At 44.3% G+C, this 15901-nt stretch overlaps 1 protein-coding gene across 1 annotated transcript in view; it reads left to right on the top strand.

The window, feature by feature from the left end:
* The first annotated feature begins 1132 nt into the window (after positions 1-1132).
* pik3c2b (phosphatidylinositol-4-phosphate 3-kinase catalytic subunit type 2 beta) overlaps positions 1133-15901 on the top strand; it is a 30349-nt gene continuing 15580 nt past the window's right edge. The window contains exons 1-13 of the mRNA XM_022742009.1: positions 1133-1993; positions 4232-4323; positions 4439-4599; positions 4969-5089; positions 8558-8669; positions 10037-10116; positions 10233-10296; positions 10491-10637; positions 10735-10768; positions 11021-11216; positions 14141-14263; positions 14748-14915; positions 15332-15446. Of these exons, the coding sequence (XP_022597730.1) occupies positions 1133-1993; positions 4232-4323; positions 4439-4599; positions 4969-5089; positions 8558-8669; positions 10037-10116; positions 10233-10296; positions 10491-10637; positions 10735-10768; positions 11021-11216; positions 14141-14263; positions 14748-14915; positions 15332-15446 (2274 nt within the window). The remainder of the gene's footprint in view (positions 1994-4231; positions 4324-4438; positions 4600-4968; positions 5090-8557; positions 8670-10036; positions 10117-10232; positions 10297-10490; positions 10638-10734; positions 10769-11020; positions 11217-14140; positions 14264-14747; positions 14916-15331; positions 15447-15901) is intronic.

Raw genomic sequence — 15901 nt, 5'->3', positions numbered from 1 at the left:
ACGGTAGTCAAGACATCATCGTCAGAAGACAAATATTAACAGAGAGTAAATGGCACATTGATCATGATCAGTAGTTGCAGCTTTATTTGCCCGTTGTCAAAGACAGAGGAAGTTGTCAGGGTGCGGTTTCCAGTATTTTCTGACATTTTTACAGACAAGTATTTAGATTAATTGATAATGAGTATTATCGTTAGTTGCAGGCCTGCTCATTCTTATTGTCTGATGTTGATATCTTCCAGTTTACGTCATTATCACACTGGTCAGATGTGTTGACTTCAGGACCAGCTTTAGCTGAACCAGCAGTTTTCTTGATTTCATATGAAATGTTTCTTAATAACCCGACAGACGGTTGTTCAGTATTAAACCGATGGTGTTTCCCTGCAGTTTTTTTTTTTTAACACCCTCACAGTTTAATTTCCTCTTCGTTTCATCGCTTCCTCCTTATTGTGTTTGTGTGTTTCCTTCCTTCCTTCACACTCAGCAGACACACTCAGGGTTTGTGGGTCAGATCCTGATCCAGTCTCCCAGGTCTCTGCTGTGCTTCTGTGGGAGTTTGGGTAAAGTTTAAACTAGGACGACAACAAAGATGTCTCAGTTTAACAGACACTGCTGCTGTCAGTAACACTACAGGCTGTAGGACTGTACCTCACTGCATCTGACTGGGTTTGATGAAGAGGCGAAGGGCTTCAAATTCAAATCTCCATATTGCAATAAAAGTTTTATGAATCCTGAAGTCCATTAACGTACTGCACTCTGCTGGTTCTCTATGACTCCATCATCATGATCATGGGATGTGAAATGGTTGAGTTTTTATTTCATCCATCATGTTCTGTTAAACTTTAGTAAATATACAATTTAATTTGATGTGGGTCACATTTTGTTTGTGTTGTGGTTGTGTCACGGTGACATGTATTGCTCCAGAGAAGAAGTAATATGCCAGTTGTTATTTACAGCTCTGAAAAAGGTCATGTACTGATGGATGATTTGTTTTCATCGTTCGCCTCCTCTCACCGTCTCTCCTCTCTGTCCTCAGCTGATCTTCAGTAGCTCCATGTGACCTCGCTGCTTCTTCTAGCAGCAGTTCAGCCGACCTCTTCCCTTCCTCCTGCTCCATCTCTGCTGAGGAGGCGGCATGTCAGCGGCTCAGACCCAGAAGGAGAGCAGCGAGGCGGGCTGGGGCTGTCTGGAGGCTCTGGGTCTCAGTCAGAAGGAGCTGGTCCTGGCTGAGGCCCTGCAGATGGAGTACGACGCCCTCTCCAGACTCAAACAGGACAAGAGCGGTCCGGGAATTAGCCAGGCCGGATCCAGAGCTCCCACTCAGACCCGCTCCAAGACCCCAAATCCCTCCATCGAACGCCCCCGACCCAGCCCCAGCCAGCCCATTCCTGCCTCCACTGAGGGAAGCCTGCTGAGAGGCCTCTCTGGATCCGATTCCTCACTGAACCAGCCAGGAGGGTCCCAGTCTCCACATTCCATCCCAGCCAGGGCGCTCCCTCCTCAGGGAGGCTACGTCAAAGAGTCCCTGTACATCCTCGACAGTCCAGAGGTCAGCAAGTTCAGAGACTATTCAGGTTCCAGCCTCGGGGACTCACTTGGATCTGGATCCGGGTTTCTTTCCAAAGGATTCCCCTCTCTTCCAGATGACGTCCCTCCCGCCATCCCACCAAGAAACCCTATCCCTCCATCGTCAGGGTCAGAGAACCCCTTCCTGCCCCCTCGAGGGTCCACCGCTCCCCGAGACGTGAACCTGTTCACGCCCGAAGTGGATCAGCCCAAAGTGACCTCTGGAGAGCTGAACTACGACAACATCAACGACTCTTTGTCCAGACTCAACGGGAGCCGGCAGGGGGGGCCTCGAGGCCGGAGGCCCAACGGGGACCAATCAGGGAAGCCTGTGGCTCGAAGTAAGACCCTCCCCCCTCAGGTGCCGCCCAGGACGTATGTACCTGTTCCCAAGAGCAACAAGAACCAGCGGCGGGTGTCTGCAGACCCGGTAAGAACCTGTGGTGCTGCGTTTACTGGAGTTGCAACAATAAGTTGATTGACAGAAAAAAAAGTATTTGTTTAAATAATTTCTTTGTCTAAAATGACAGTGAATATCTTTGGGATCTGGACGGTTGGTCAGACACAAGATCTGTCATAAAATAACAAGTCAAAAAATAGAAAAACTAATTTCAGTTAGTCAGATGTGTAGATCTCTGTTGTCTCTAAAACATGAATCAAAGGATTTACTTTAAATCAGATGGATGTCAGTTTCATCTCCCTGTCAGAGAGAGAGAGAGAGAGAGAGAGGTCCAGGAGTGGCTTTAGCCTAGCTTAGCATTAAGACTGCTGCCTGATTTACATTGTTTGTGTATTATTTTTTAAATATTTTATTATTATTTCTGGAATAAAACTGTTTTTTTTTTTTTGTTTTTTGTTTTTTTCATTTGGGCACCAATCTAATACCTGAGTACTGATAATAAAAAGATCCATTTTAGATACTTTTAGTAATATAATCAGGTTTAAAAGAAAGAAAGAAAAGAAAAACAGATTTTATATATATAGCTTCTGCTATATTTTTAAAACTATTTTCAATTTCAATCTAAACTAAACTAAATAAGACAAATATGTCATTGCACGCAAATATGTCAGACAGCAACTTTGTCAACAGCAAAGACGATCTATGATTCTGATTTAAATCAGGATCCGATCCAAGAAGAAGTCATGACGAACAAATCAGCTTCAGTTTTTGATAATTAACACCTCGTGACTTTAGTCTGCAGTCAGAGTACTGAGGTTCAGTTTCCAGCTGTTTTACATTTACATGTATTTGTCCTTATTTGTTCAAAGTAAACACTATGAAAACATTTCCTCACATTTCACGGTTGGTTGTTGAAACTTATCACGTCCACAGTTTGACAGTGATTAGCCCTGTGTCAGCAGCAGTCAGACCGGTTTAACCAGCTATAATCTAAAACCATGATGGTGAGATTAACGGCACCCACAACACTGGTCGACAGGCAGGAGACTCAATGTCACACAGCTTTGAAAACGCTTTTTTACTATTATTATTGTGATACTGCCCCAATCCTAATGCATACGTTCACGAAATCAAGTAAATGCACGTCACAGAAACGACAGTGTCCAACAAAACTGTTCTGCTGTGGAGCGACATTCAACCTCCGGGATGAACGTAACAACACGTATGAATATATTCTCGTTTATGGCCAGTGTAAACAGGAAGTGGCTGCGTGGCATCGTGGAGATGATCCAGCAGCATCTGTCACACTTGAGGCTGTTTTTCCTCATCTGTTATCTTTGCACTCTGGGTCTATGTTTGGCGGAGCAGCTCGCGTCTCTGAAGCCTCTGAATTTCACTGCGAATTTATAAATCATCTCTTTTGGTAATTGAGTTAAAACAAATTTTTGATGATGCATTTCATTTGTTTTTGATTTTGTCTTCATATGTAACAGCAAGTCTAGTTATTCATGTTTGTAGTCAGAGGGAGAGAGGAACTGTGATGGAGGGATGTAGCTGGTTTCCGTGTCCTCCTGCTCTGTCTTTATAAATATAATGAAGAGCAGCAGACAGTCCCAAAGTGCTGAGCTGCAGATAAATTCATTATTTCATGACAAAATCTGCATCGCTCCAGGTTAGTGATGAGATCGGCTGCACTGACAGAGAAAGTTAGAAGCAAAAAAAGGGTTTTTCATATTCAAATACAGCTACAAAACATCTAGTTTACTCATATTAAAGTGTTTCTCTGGCAGAAAAGCTTACAGCTACACTGATGTATTGTTTTCATAATTCCTGTGCTTCAGTGATAAGCTGCTCAGAGCTCATCTGCCTCCTCCTGCTGCCTCACGTTTCCTCACTGACATTGTCTGTGTCTGTCGGTCCTAAACAGTGACATGACACGGATAAAAAAATTTCCTCTCGCAGGTGAAACATCAAATTAAAGCAGCGTCCATGTTTGTCTACCTGTTTCTGCTCCGGTGAACCTGCGGAAAACTCACACACGTGTAAACATGGCGACGGTTTCACAGATCTTTGTCGCCAACACACACTTGTATTTTTGTACTGTCCAAATAATAATAAGGATGTGCACCTTTTTTTGTCTCTATTTCATTTTAAAATAAGCAAACATCAGCACTTCAATAAAAACCTGCATTCTGTACTTATACTGGATCTGCTGAAAGCAACTGTCACTGTCTTCTGATTGGTCGGCTCTGTGTGTGTGATTGACAGGTGTCTCTGCGCTCCAGGATGAATGGATTTGGATATGAACTGTTCCAGGTGTCAGAGGAGAGAGACGAGGAGGTGGCAGCTTTCTGTCACATGCTGGCACACACACACACACACACACACACACACACACACACACACCTCCTGACAGTAACTCTGCATCGGTCTCAGTAAATCTCTCTCTCTCTCTCTCTCTCTCTGTGTTCTCAGTTTACGTTCGGCGTACCCGTCCAGCGACCAGTCGAAGAACGCCGGCTTCGTTTGGTCGCCTTCAGTCGGTCATGAGGAGCTTCATCAGGGTCTGGGGGTCAGCGTAAAGGTCACCGTCATCAGTGAACACTTCAGAGAACCACTCACCTTTACCTGTGATGGTAAGACACTGGGAGGATCTGACTGAGGGCGCGTCACAGTCCAGTGTTTTCACTAATATTAAAGTTCTTTATTGGGCTGAAGACAAAACTGAACTTACACTTCCAGTTACTCACCACAGTGCTACTGCTGACTGTCAAAATAAGAGTCTAAATAAGTGGAAGTGTATGTCCTTGGAGCAATGACGGGGCAGAAAGTCAAAATATGTTGAGAAAATAAAACTATTATAAGAATAGAATCATGAATTCGCAAGAACATTGTCAGTATTTCTTGAATTAAATTTTGGAAAAAAAGTCATAATTTTAGAGGAACAGAGTCATAATGCAACATCCGATCTGTGATAATAAACTCTCTCTGTCTGTTTCTGTCAGGCTCGTCCACGGTGGATCTGCTGATCTATCAGACTCTGTGTTACGCTCAGGACGATCTGGATCACCTGAACGTGGACGATTACCTGCTGAAGGTCTGCGGACACGACGAGTTCTTCAACAAGTAAGACCCTTTAAATCTCAAACCTTCAGAGTCCCTGAGCTGAGCCAGGTCTGAACAGAGCAGCGTCGTCGTTCCCGGAGCTTCAGAAGATCAACTCTGTCCTTTGAAATTTTACATCGAGTTATTATAACATGCAGATGAAGGTTACTTTCAGTCAGACAGTAATGTAGGAGATCGCAGCTGCAGGAGTTGTGTTAAACTGGGACGTACAAACCTCCAGGTGGCATCTACTCTGATTATCTGAACCGATCGATCACATCACTGAGCTAAACAAACTAAAAAAGAGCTGATAGCAGCTGTTTGTAGATTTCTGGGCCCAAAAACACAAACAGAGGACGTTATTTAGTTTTAATCAGATTCTTCTGTCTGTGCTGAAACCAGTTATGAAACTGGATTTTTGGATTTCTGGATTTCTCTACTTCACTTAGTTTGAATCATCTGGTTCTCACAGTCCACATCTGTATGAGTCAATGTCCATAATGCTGACAGCCTTGCAGATGGTGCAGATATTTTATTATTTTCACGCAGCTGTCTTGCACACAAAGACATAAACATATGGTGTTTCAGTCCAATGCTTTAAAGATTTTATTATTTTTTTTAGCAATTCCTCCTCCTTTGTTTTCATTTCTAGTCTTCCTACTGTTAGATAAAATATTTAAATATATAACGGAGCCTTCATCACTTGATTGATAGGTATGGATGACATGTTTTGTCAGTCAGTTGTTGTTGTCGCCTCTCATCATGTCTGTGACTCAGAGTAAAACTCAGCTCTGTCTGCGGCTCAGATGGAAACCCCCCCCCGTATGTATCTGTGGGTTGTCTCTTTTTATTTTTCTTGCTTGAATGGCACATTTTCTTCATTTCAAGAAGCCAGTTTCACAACCTATTAGTTTAATAACCAAACTGCACTGTCAGTTGTTCCTGTGGAGCTGCTGCTGGACACTCGTCACGACACTATGCCACTATGCCACACTTACAATGTGGTAAACTTTTAAAATTGAAGAATTAATTACGTTTTTTGAGTTTGTTCCCCTAAAATTTGAGCATTTTTTTATCCAATAAAAGTCGAGTAAAACTAAACTAAATGTCTAAAGAGTGGTGAACTTCCTCCAAAGCATTATGGGCGCTGCAGTTCAAAAACTGCATGATCGTCGGCTAAATAAAAGTAAGACAACAATAATAATAATAACAGGAGTGACAAAATTCATTAATATAAACTTTTATCAAATTAGACTTTCAACGTCTCATCCACATAGCTCTTATATTCTTTCACCGCCGACACTCTCCTCTGTCCACGTGGAGACACCTGTACAGACAAAAAACCATCTAAGAATGCAACAGGAGTCAGATCAGATCAACCTTTTAACTTTTTGGGGCGTCCTGCAGTTTCCTTTAATGTCAAATGCAAAAAACAAAAACAAAAAACAGACAAACAAACTTTTATATTTTGGACAATCTGCACAAAAGTCAGAAAGAAAATATAAATTATGTTATTTTATTTTATTTTATTTTATTTTATTTTATTTTATTTTATTTTATTTTAGATTAGATTAATAACCTGGTTTAAAATCACTTTTAATTGTTTATGATGGAGACTTCATCTTGCATGTTTGATAAATATTGCATACAAATAGATTTTGTACATGATATAATATTGTTGTGTTTCTTCTCTTAAAAACAACACTGTACAGTGTCATCTAATATTTATTTGATTGATTTTTAAAATGAATAATCTTTTTAGGAGACTGAAAATATAGATTAAATGTGTTTTTTTTCTACCTGAAACGTGCAGATGAGTTGGCAGTAATTTTCTCAGCTCTGATTCTTGCCTGCAGGCTGCAGGTTCTTCTGCCTGTCAGAGAGTTGAGTGGAGACTCAGATGCTCATTATAATTTTTATTACCTGACAGTCAGGAGATTGTATTTAGAGACATTTAAGTGAGTAAATCGGAGGGAAACTGTAGAAGTGAGGAGGACGTGTCCCACCCATCAGCTGGTCAAGGCGGAAAACACCAGAGTAGTAAAACAACAGTAACACTGATCTGTGGTCTGTGGTGCAGGCTCATAATAACAGAGTGCAGCTGAGCTGTGGCTGCTGCTAAACCAGCAGCACTACGGTTCATACAACCCCCACACACATATTTGTCTTTCTCCACTTGTGAGGACCCTCAGTGACATTATGGATTCCCAAACCTCTAACGCCAAAACCTAAACCTGATTCTAATGCGAAACTTAAAACCGAGTCTGAACCGTGAAGCAGTCATGTGAAGGTGAGAGCATCAGACAGCACGTCCTCACAAAGATCGAGCACAGATCTACACACACCAGCTGCAGCTCTACCCACGTCTGATATTAATAAATGAATCCCCAGAGAAGAGCTGCTGTACTGTAGATTGTGTGTGTGTGTGTGTGTGTGTGTGTGTGTGCGTGCGTGTGTGTGTCCTGTGGAAGTGTGTTTCAGTCTGATAACCTGTAGCTGTGAGAGGACGACTGAACTTCCTGCACTGAAACAATAACTGTGAAAACTGTTTATTATCTGATTCTTACAGCAGCGAGCGGCTCTGTTTGCGCTGCTGATGTCTGTCTGTCCAACACTTTGTCTTTGTCTGTCAACTACAGCGGCCCCCGGAGGACAAAAACAAAAATCCTCCTCCTCATAGTCCTAACTGAATCAGATGTGAACACACAGGCATGAAACGCATTTTGATATGATTCAGTGTGACTTCCACCAGGATGTCATCGTCTCTGATGTCCATCCAGAATAAACCTCCCCTTAGAAACCAGAGAGAAGACTTGTTGAGACCTGCTCATAAACACGTGTTTATGAAACCTCCTTGTTTTCTGACTTGTAACTTCTATCAGTTGTTCAGTTCTGCTTTTTTCAGAAGGAGCTTCAGAGATTGTTTGAAACTTTTACTGGAGGTGTTTTCACACACCACAGAGCTGTGAATCTGCAGAGCAGAGGACATTAGTGTTGCTTGTTGTATACAATAATCAGAATATTGACTCCAACTCTCTCTGTCTCTGTCTCTTTCTCTGCCTCTGTCTCTGTCTCTGTCTCTGTCTCTGCCTCTGCCTCTGCCTCTGTCTCTGTCTCTGCCTCTGTCTCTGCCTCTGTCTCTTTCTCTGCCTCTGTCTCTGTCTCTGTCTCTTTCTCTGTCTCTGTCTCTGTCTCTGTCTCTGTCTCTTTCTCTGCCTCTGCCTCTGTCTCTGTCTCTGTCTCTGCCTCTGTCTCTGTCTCTGCCTCTGTCTCTGTCTCTGTCTCTGCCTCTGCCTCTGTCTCTGTCTCTGCCTCTGCCTCTGCCTCTGCCTCTGTCTCTGCCTCTGTCTCTGTCTCTGTCTCTGTCTCTTTCTCTGCCTCTGCCTCTGTCTCTGTCTCTGTCTCTGCCTCTGTCTCTTTCTCTGCCTCTGTCTCTGTCTCTGCCTCTGTCTCTGCCTCTGTCTCTGTCTCTGTCTCTGTCTCTTTCAGCTCTCAGACTCTGGCTGGTTTGGAGTTTGTTCAGCAGTGTCTGAAGTTCGACTGGGACGTCCGACTTTTTCTCACCAAGAGATCAGACATCAAAACAGAGCTGTCCCGCACGGTCTGCACACACACACACACACACACACACACACACACACACACACACACACACACCTTAGCATCCTAGATTTAGTGTATTATTGTTGAATTGTGCACAGTCCGAGGATGTGCACAATTCAACAATAATACAGTAAATCTACAGCTGATGTTTTTGTTTTCAGCCGAGACAAGTAGTGAACACTGCACTTTTAAGGTGATATGTTGAACTTGTTGTCAAACAGTTTCTTATTTCCATACTCGGTAGTTATAGAGCAGCGAGATGATTCATGTGGAGTGGTGTTTGTGTCCACATTCCCTCTATTCCCTTTTAGCTCTGTTTTTGGTCTCCATCAGCTCCTGAGGGAAATATCTGGCTCTGCTAAATGCTCCACTATGTTCAGCAGCTGCTCTCTAACCGCATGTGTCTGCTGTTTGCTGCTGAGCAGGTAGTGGACAGTGGCTTTTTACAGCTGTTTCTCTGAAAACATCTGCTGACCAGAACAGTAAAGTTGTTGTTCGGACGGATAAACAATGAGCTGAAACTCTTTATAAAGCTCTGTAAAGTCGAGTGGAGCTGCAGATTCAGCTGTAGATCCTCTGTAGGTTCGTCACCGCCAAACTGACCAATCACAGTCTCCCTGTGGATGTGGAGTTCGTTCGAGGGGGCGAACATCAGTTATGATGAACATGCCTCAGCTCTAAACCTACACAGTTTCCCATTAACACACAAACAGAAACATGGTTTAAGACAAACAGGAAGCCTGAATATACACCGTGCGCAGACGTACATACACACATCCCATCAGTGTTGTTATCAGGTCTCATTAGTTCAAACACAACACACAAGTTCTGCACACTGAAGGATCAGATATGTTTGTCTTTCAGTCATGTTTCCTGGTCTCCAGCTCTGTGGTAAAGGTTTGTCAGGCTCTTGTGTTAACGAGAAAGATGGTGGGTTCAGGTTAAAAGAAAATATCGCAGTCTGTTTTTGGAAGAAGGGAAGCGAAAGTGTTCTCTGGTGTCAAAGTCCCATAGAACAAACAAAACAGCATTTTGACAAGTTCTTGTTTCCTCAGTCTGAGGTATGTTAAGTCTGACACCTGCAGGTGAAAAGCGGGAACTGAGGAGGCCTTTCTGCTGTTGGCTCGTCTTTGGTACCAGATGATGTCAGCATCTGTCCTCTGTAGCTGATGACATGACCTGGCACCGAAGACCAGCCAACAGCAGAGCCGGTTCAATAATCTGGTTTTGATCATTAGAAGTGAGAGTTGTTGATTTTTAAACAGGAGTCTGGTGCAGAACAGAAAGTTTCTCAATACAGTGAAAACCAGTCGAAGACAGAAGTGCAGATTTGTAAATGTGGCATTTTTAAAAATCTTCTGACAGAAAGAAGACGATGAGACGGCGTCCACCATGAACCACAGCATCCTGCTGCAGGAGCGCCCAATCAAACAGACTGTCACCAGGTGAGGGGCGGGGCCTGTAGCTTAATAGAGAGGTTGAACTGGGAAAGCTGATGCTGCGCATGATGTGCTGTTTTATTTTAGTGTCGTGTCATGTTTATTATTTCCATGTTTTTCAGGGAGGCTCTGACTCTGCTGTTGGACACTTTTCATAATGAAGCAGAGTGCTTCCTGCTGTCGGAGGTAACACACACACACACACACACACACACACACACACACACACACACACATCCTCCCTCCATCAGGTCCCAGTTTGTCTAAACTCCTTTGACCAGTTGATGTTCTCACTCTTCAACATGTCCCCACTTTGTCCTCGTTTTCCAAAAATGTCCTCACTTTAAATCAAACCACATTTCTTCTTCTTCTTCTTGAAGGTGGAGCTGCCGCTGCACGTTGAGCGTCTCGTCCAATCGGTGAAGGCGCTCTGCAGTTCGTTAGCTGCCGTGGAAACGCCCGATGTGACCTCTGCCCTCAACCAGCTCCCAGCATGCCCCTGTCGCCTGCAGCCCAAAGTCCTGAAGGTGAGAGACGCCGACAGTCGTGTGTCCGTCAGGCAGACGAGTTGGTGACTGTCTCAGTTTGTTCACTCTCGTCATCTTTTCTCTGTCGTCCTCCCAGGATGCTTCAGTGCTGGCTGTCAGAGAGAACAGAGGTATGTACCAGCAGCAAACACAACATCTCTCTGAAATAAAATAAATAAAAATAAAATTTCCTCTGTCTTCTTCTCTGAATCAGTTTGAACATCAGAGGTTCATAAAATAAAAACGTGATTTTTTAATTAGAATATGATTCTACTGATCACCACTAAAACTTAGACCTGCACACACAACAATCACAAAATGTTTGGTCATGAAAATATCTAGAAAGTCATGGAAACATTCACAGAGACGATCTTGTTTCACAGAGAAAGTGGTGGAGAAGTTGACGGCAGCCATCTTGGATCTGGTGGAGCTTTACTGCAGCACGTTTAACGCCAACTTCCACACGACACCGCAGAGTCACTGCTGCACGGCGCCGGTGCAGGAGGCCGGCCTCGTCACCAACGTGCTGTCCTTCAACGTGTACGCCGCCCACAGGATCCCCATCACCTGGGCCGCCAGGTACAACCACACAAACACACGCGGCCAGGTGTCGGCACATACACCTGTATCTAAAGGTTCGCCTCTCCGTCTCTTGTACTCTGTCACTTTTACTTTTTCTACGTGACCTCAGAGATCTGACGAGGTCGGACTCTGTGTTTGTCTCAGTGAATCTGCTGTAACAACATCAGAGCATCACTTTAAACACATGTGGACAGACGTGTTACACAGCTTGTGTATGGACGGTCCTGCCAGCGCCCTCTACAGGCCGCAGAGGCCATTACAGCCTCAGTGTGAACAAACGGACTGATGACTCAGCTGTTCTCAGACCAGCACAGAGAGTCTGTGTGATCCTGTAACAAAAGCAGCTCAAACTGAGAGCTGCTTGCTGCTGCCCCTCCCCCACACACACACACACACACACACACACACACACATACACACACACACACACACACACACACACACACACGTAGGGTTTTACTCTGACAAAGGGCTGACTGCCTGGGAACCAGACCTGACCTTTGACCTCTGAGAGAAGGCAGGACTGGCCGCTTCGCCTGACACCTGGCTGTCAGCAGCACACACCATCTGTGTGTGTGTGTGTGTGTGTGTGTGTGTGAGAGAGAGAGAGAGAGGGAAATTGGATCATTTCAGAAACACAGACAGAATCTGAGGTGATTTGTGTGGAAACAGATTAAAATGTTCTGTCACAGCAGCTGTGAACTGACTCTGCAGCTGATGAATCTAACGCTGATGACGGAGACATGGCGTCAAGTGAGAGAGCCCGGCGGAGAGAGTAACAGTCACTGTCACCACTGATTGATCTGCACGTTCGTTTCTCTGTTAATCTATTGATAATCGCTCTACGACACGGACCTCTCACACTGGAGAAGCTGAAACAGGATGTTTGGCAATTTCTTATAAAATGATGTGATTATCAAAATAGAAAAATAGAACTGACTTTCTCTTGACCAGCTACATCAGTACAGTTTACCTCTCACTGTGACTGAAAATGCAGTAAATACAGTTGACGTGGAGTGTAACCCCGCCCCCCTCACTTTTATAGTTTCAGATTAAAGTTGTAATCTCAGTAAGGTGTGCTCTGACTGTGCAGTTGCTAAATCAAACACGTTGACTGACTCATCTGTGTCACCGCAGTCAGAACATTTGACTGCAGTGGTTTTTACCCTGGGTCTCGCCTCGCAGGCCGCACTCTGCTCACTGCCTCCGCACTTCCTGGTGCAGCTCGTCGTGAGAGCTGTTTTGCAGACGAGGACGTAGGTTTTTGTTTCAGATGAGAGGCGCCGCGTTGCCTTCAGGTTTCACGTCGCCCTCACAACATTCGCCAACAGAAAATACAACATTTCAGAAAATACTGAAATTTCCCTGAAGCCCCTGAAGACATATTCAGATCTCAGAAATGGCTGTAGCGCCTCCTGGAGGCCGCCTGGTCTGACTGTAACAGCTGGATCCCGACAGGAGGAGGAGCTGCTCCTCCTCAGCGCGTTCGTTGGCTCTTTAACTGTTTCTGGACTCAACACCCAGATTAAAGAGCCTCTGATGGACTGTGAAACTAAACTCTGCCAGTTTAAAATACTTTTCATTTGACTCACTCAGATGTTTCCAGTTTCCTCTGCAGCTTCTGTCTCTTCACATCCTTCACTCCTTTTTACACTGAGCTCAGAGTCACAGAGACTGTATGAAGACGGGAGTTAGAAATGAGTTCAGCCTTGGAGGATAACACTTTTCCTGTGTGCAGTTTTTCATTGTAATAAAGGGCAGATCATTTTACTATTAAACAACACTAAAGAGGATTTTATCCACAGTTTATTTTGAGTTCAATATTCATCAGCAACACAAGCTTTAACTGCTGGTTTCTTTTTCTTTGTAGCCACAGCAGCAGCTCAACAAACTCTGACAGACTAAAATGAAGGGAAGAGAAAACAGAAAGTGAAGGTTTTACTGTTTTTAATATTTTGTAGCTTAATGGATTAATTGAAAGCAGAATCAGCTGAATAATCGATAATGAAAGTTGCAGCTGACCGACCTGCAAAGATTTGAGGAGAGTACTCAGATCCTTTATATATCATAGATAGTTCAGTCCCTCCAAAGGGTCACCAGATAAATCTGAGGGGTCGTCACATGATTCACGGCAGAGGAAAGAAGAAAAACCAAACCTCTGATTCACTGATCTGGATTCAGCTTTTAGACTTTTCTCTGATCTTTGCTGCTTTCTGGACTTAAATGAAACCATGTGAGAAGTTTAGAGGAGAAATGTCTCTGTGATGGAAATGAAAACAACTAGAGCTGAAACGAGTAGTTGATTAATCCATTAGTTGATCGACAGGAAATGAACCTGCGTATATTTTAACAATCAGTTCTTTGAAGTTATTTTGAAGAAAGATGCCAAGACTTCACTTGTTCCAGCTTCTCTGTGTGAAAATCTGCTGAGTCACACTTTGAGAAACTGTAATGAGCATTTTTCTTTTTTTTTCATGACAGAAGGTCCCAATGACACACTGACCTTCCTGTCAGAGGTCACAGATATTTAACCACCAGTTTAAACTTTAATATTCATCATATTTTATAAACTTGTGTGTTTTTTAAGTAAAATCTCCGTCTCCAAAGTCACTGCAGCTGTCGGATGAATGTGCTGCAGTAGAAGAATAAATAGTTTTATTGTCGTGTACAAACTGCAGGACGTCTGTTCAGCTTCACACTGCGTTTGAATTTTATGCAAAACATGTTAAAACTATGTTTGGATGGAAAATGAGCAGGAGTCTGTGAGGTCAGCAGAAACACACCTGTCGGTCAGGTGCGACCGCTGCAGAGTGAAGAAAAACAGCAGCTGATCAGGTTTTGTTGTTACTTTGATTTTTTAAAAATAAATCTCTGACCTCATTTATGACATCATGTCCCTGTCCTGCTCTCTGATTGGTCAGTTACGAGGGTTTCTTCCTGTCCTGCTCTCTGACTCATGGAGGGGAGGAGCTCTGCGCCCCGCAGCACACCAGCAAGCAGTCGGTCAGCAAATACCTGTTCCACCTGGTGGTGTGGGACCAGAGGTACGTAATCCACCTGAGTCTCACTTAACGCTCACCTGAGTCTCACCTGAGTCCCACTTAACTCTCACCTGAGACCAGAGCGCTAACATTCAGTAAAGCTAATTTCATGCACACTTTCATGGCCAAAAGTATGTGGACACAGAATTGCATCCAATAGATAAAAAATCGTAACCCAAGACAACACAACCTGGCTGAGTGATGACATCACAGCCTCACCTGCACACACCTGTAGCTCTCACCTGCAGTCAGGTCCAAACAGGATAAACACTAATCAGTTCTGAGCTGAAAAAAAAACCTGTTCATTCACAATAAAAAAATAATTTATTATAGTTTAATAAAAAGAACCGGGAAAACTAACACACAGTAACACAGGTACAGCTGCACTACATGGCCAAAAGTATGTGGACACTCCCATACCTGATGTATGTGATGTCTATGAGATAATGTTTGGATTTTCACCACAACTTTAAATATCCCTCCACAGGGTGTGTTTCCCGGTGCAGATCAACCAGCTGCCCAGAGAGTCTCAGCTGACTGTGACTCTGTTTGCCAGCTCTCTGCCCCCCCCCGGAGGAGCTGAGGACAAGGGGAAGCAGCGTCGCAGCATCGAGGCTCTGGGCTGGGTCACCATGCCGCTCTTCAACTTCAGACAGTGAGTCACATGATGCTCCCAACCAGGAAGTCACTGCTCCCGGCTAACAAATAGTCCGACCCACATGTGGCCTATGGATGTTGTTTCCCTTGGACGGAGTCAGGCTAGCTGTTTCCTCCTGTGTCCAGTCTTTATGCTAAGCTAAGATAGCCACCCACTTCATCACACACACACACACACACACACACACACACACACACACACACACACACACACATCCTCCCTCCATCAAGTCCCAGTTGAGCCTTTGTGATATCATTTCCTTCACAGCAGCAGGAAGTGTGGACTGATGCTGATGGGAGTGTGTTCATTGTGTCTGCTGACTGCACCCCCCCCCACCCCCCCACCTGTGTGTGTTCAATATGTGTGCTGACTGACCCCACCCCCACCCCCTGCTTGTGTGTGTGTGTTTGCAGCGTCCTGACATGTGGGAGGAAGTTACTGGGTCTGTGGCCTTCGACCCCAGGGAGGAGTGGAAACGCCCGGACGAGTTCACCCAACTTCAGCCAACCAGACAGTGTCATACTGCAGGTGACACACACACACACACACACACACACACACACACACTAATCATTTAAAGGGCCAGTTAAAGGGAAACGTCACTCAAAACCTCTTCAGTAGCCAACCTTTGTTCCTGGAGTAGTCTCCTCCCTCTGATTGGTCCAATCACAGCACAAACTGTATAATCTCCTAATCTGACTCAGAGACAAACATTAAAGACTCAGAAATCAGTGCTGGGAGCCAAGGCTGCTCTCAGGCCCATTTTTACCCCCGGATGGAGCCAGTGTGCCGGCACAGCGGGGGTAACAAAGTGGGAGGGCTGTAAGGTGCTGTGTTGGCCAATCACATATGAGTTTCTCAGACTGGACGTCCTGGATTGTATTTCACTGTCTCACCTGTACCTTACACAGCACCCCTCCACACACACATATACACACACACACCCAACCCCCCCTGAAAACACTGTAAACACTGATTCATGG

This window comes from Seriola dumerili, unplaced genomic scaffold, assembly GCF_002260705.1.
Source record: "Seriola dumerili isolate Sdu_G_001 unplaced genomic scaffold, Sdu_1.0 BDQW01000066.1, whole genome shotgun sequence".
Classification (NCBI taxonomy): domain Eukaryota; kingdom Metazoa; phylum Chordata; class Actinopteri; order Carangiformes; family Carangidae; genus Seriola; species Seriola dumerili.
Note: the sequence above shows the minus strand (reverse complement) of the source record. Positions and strands in the feature narration are given on the sequence as shown.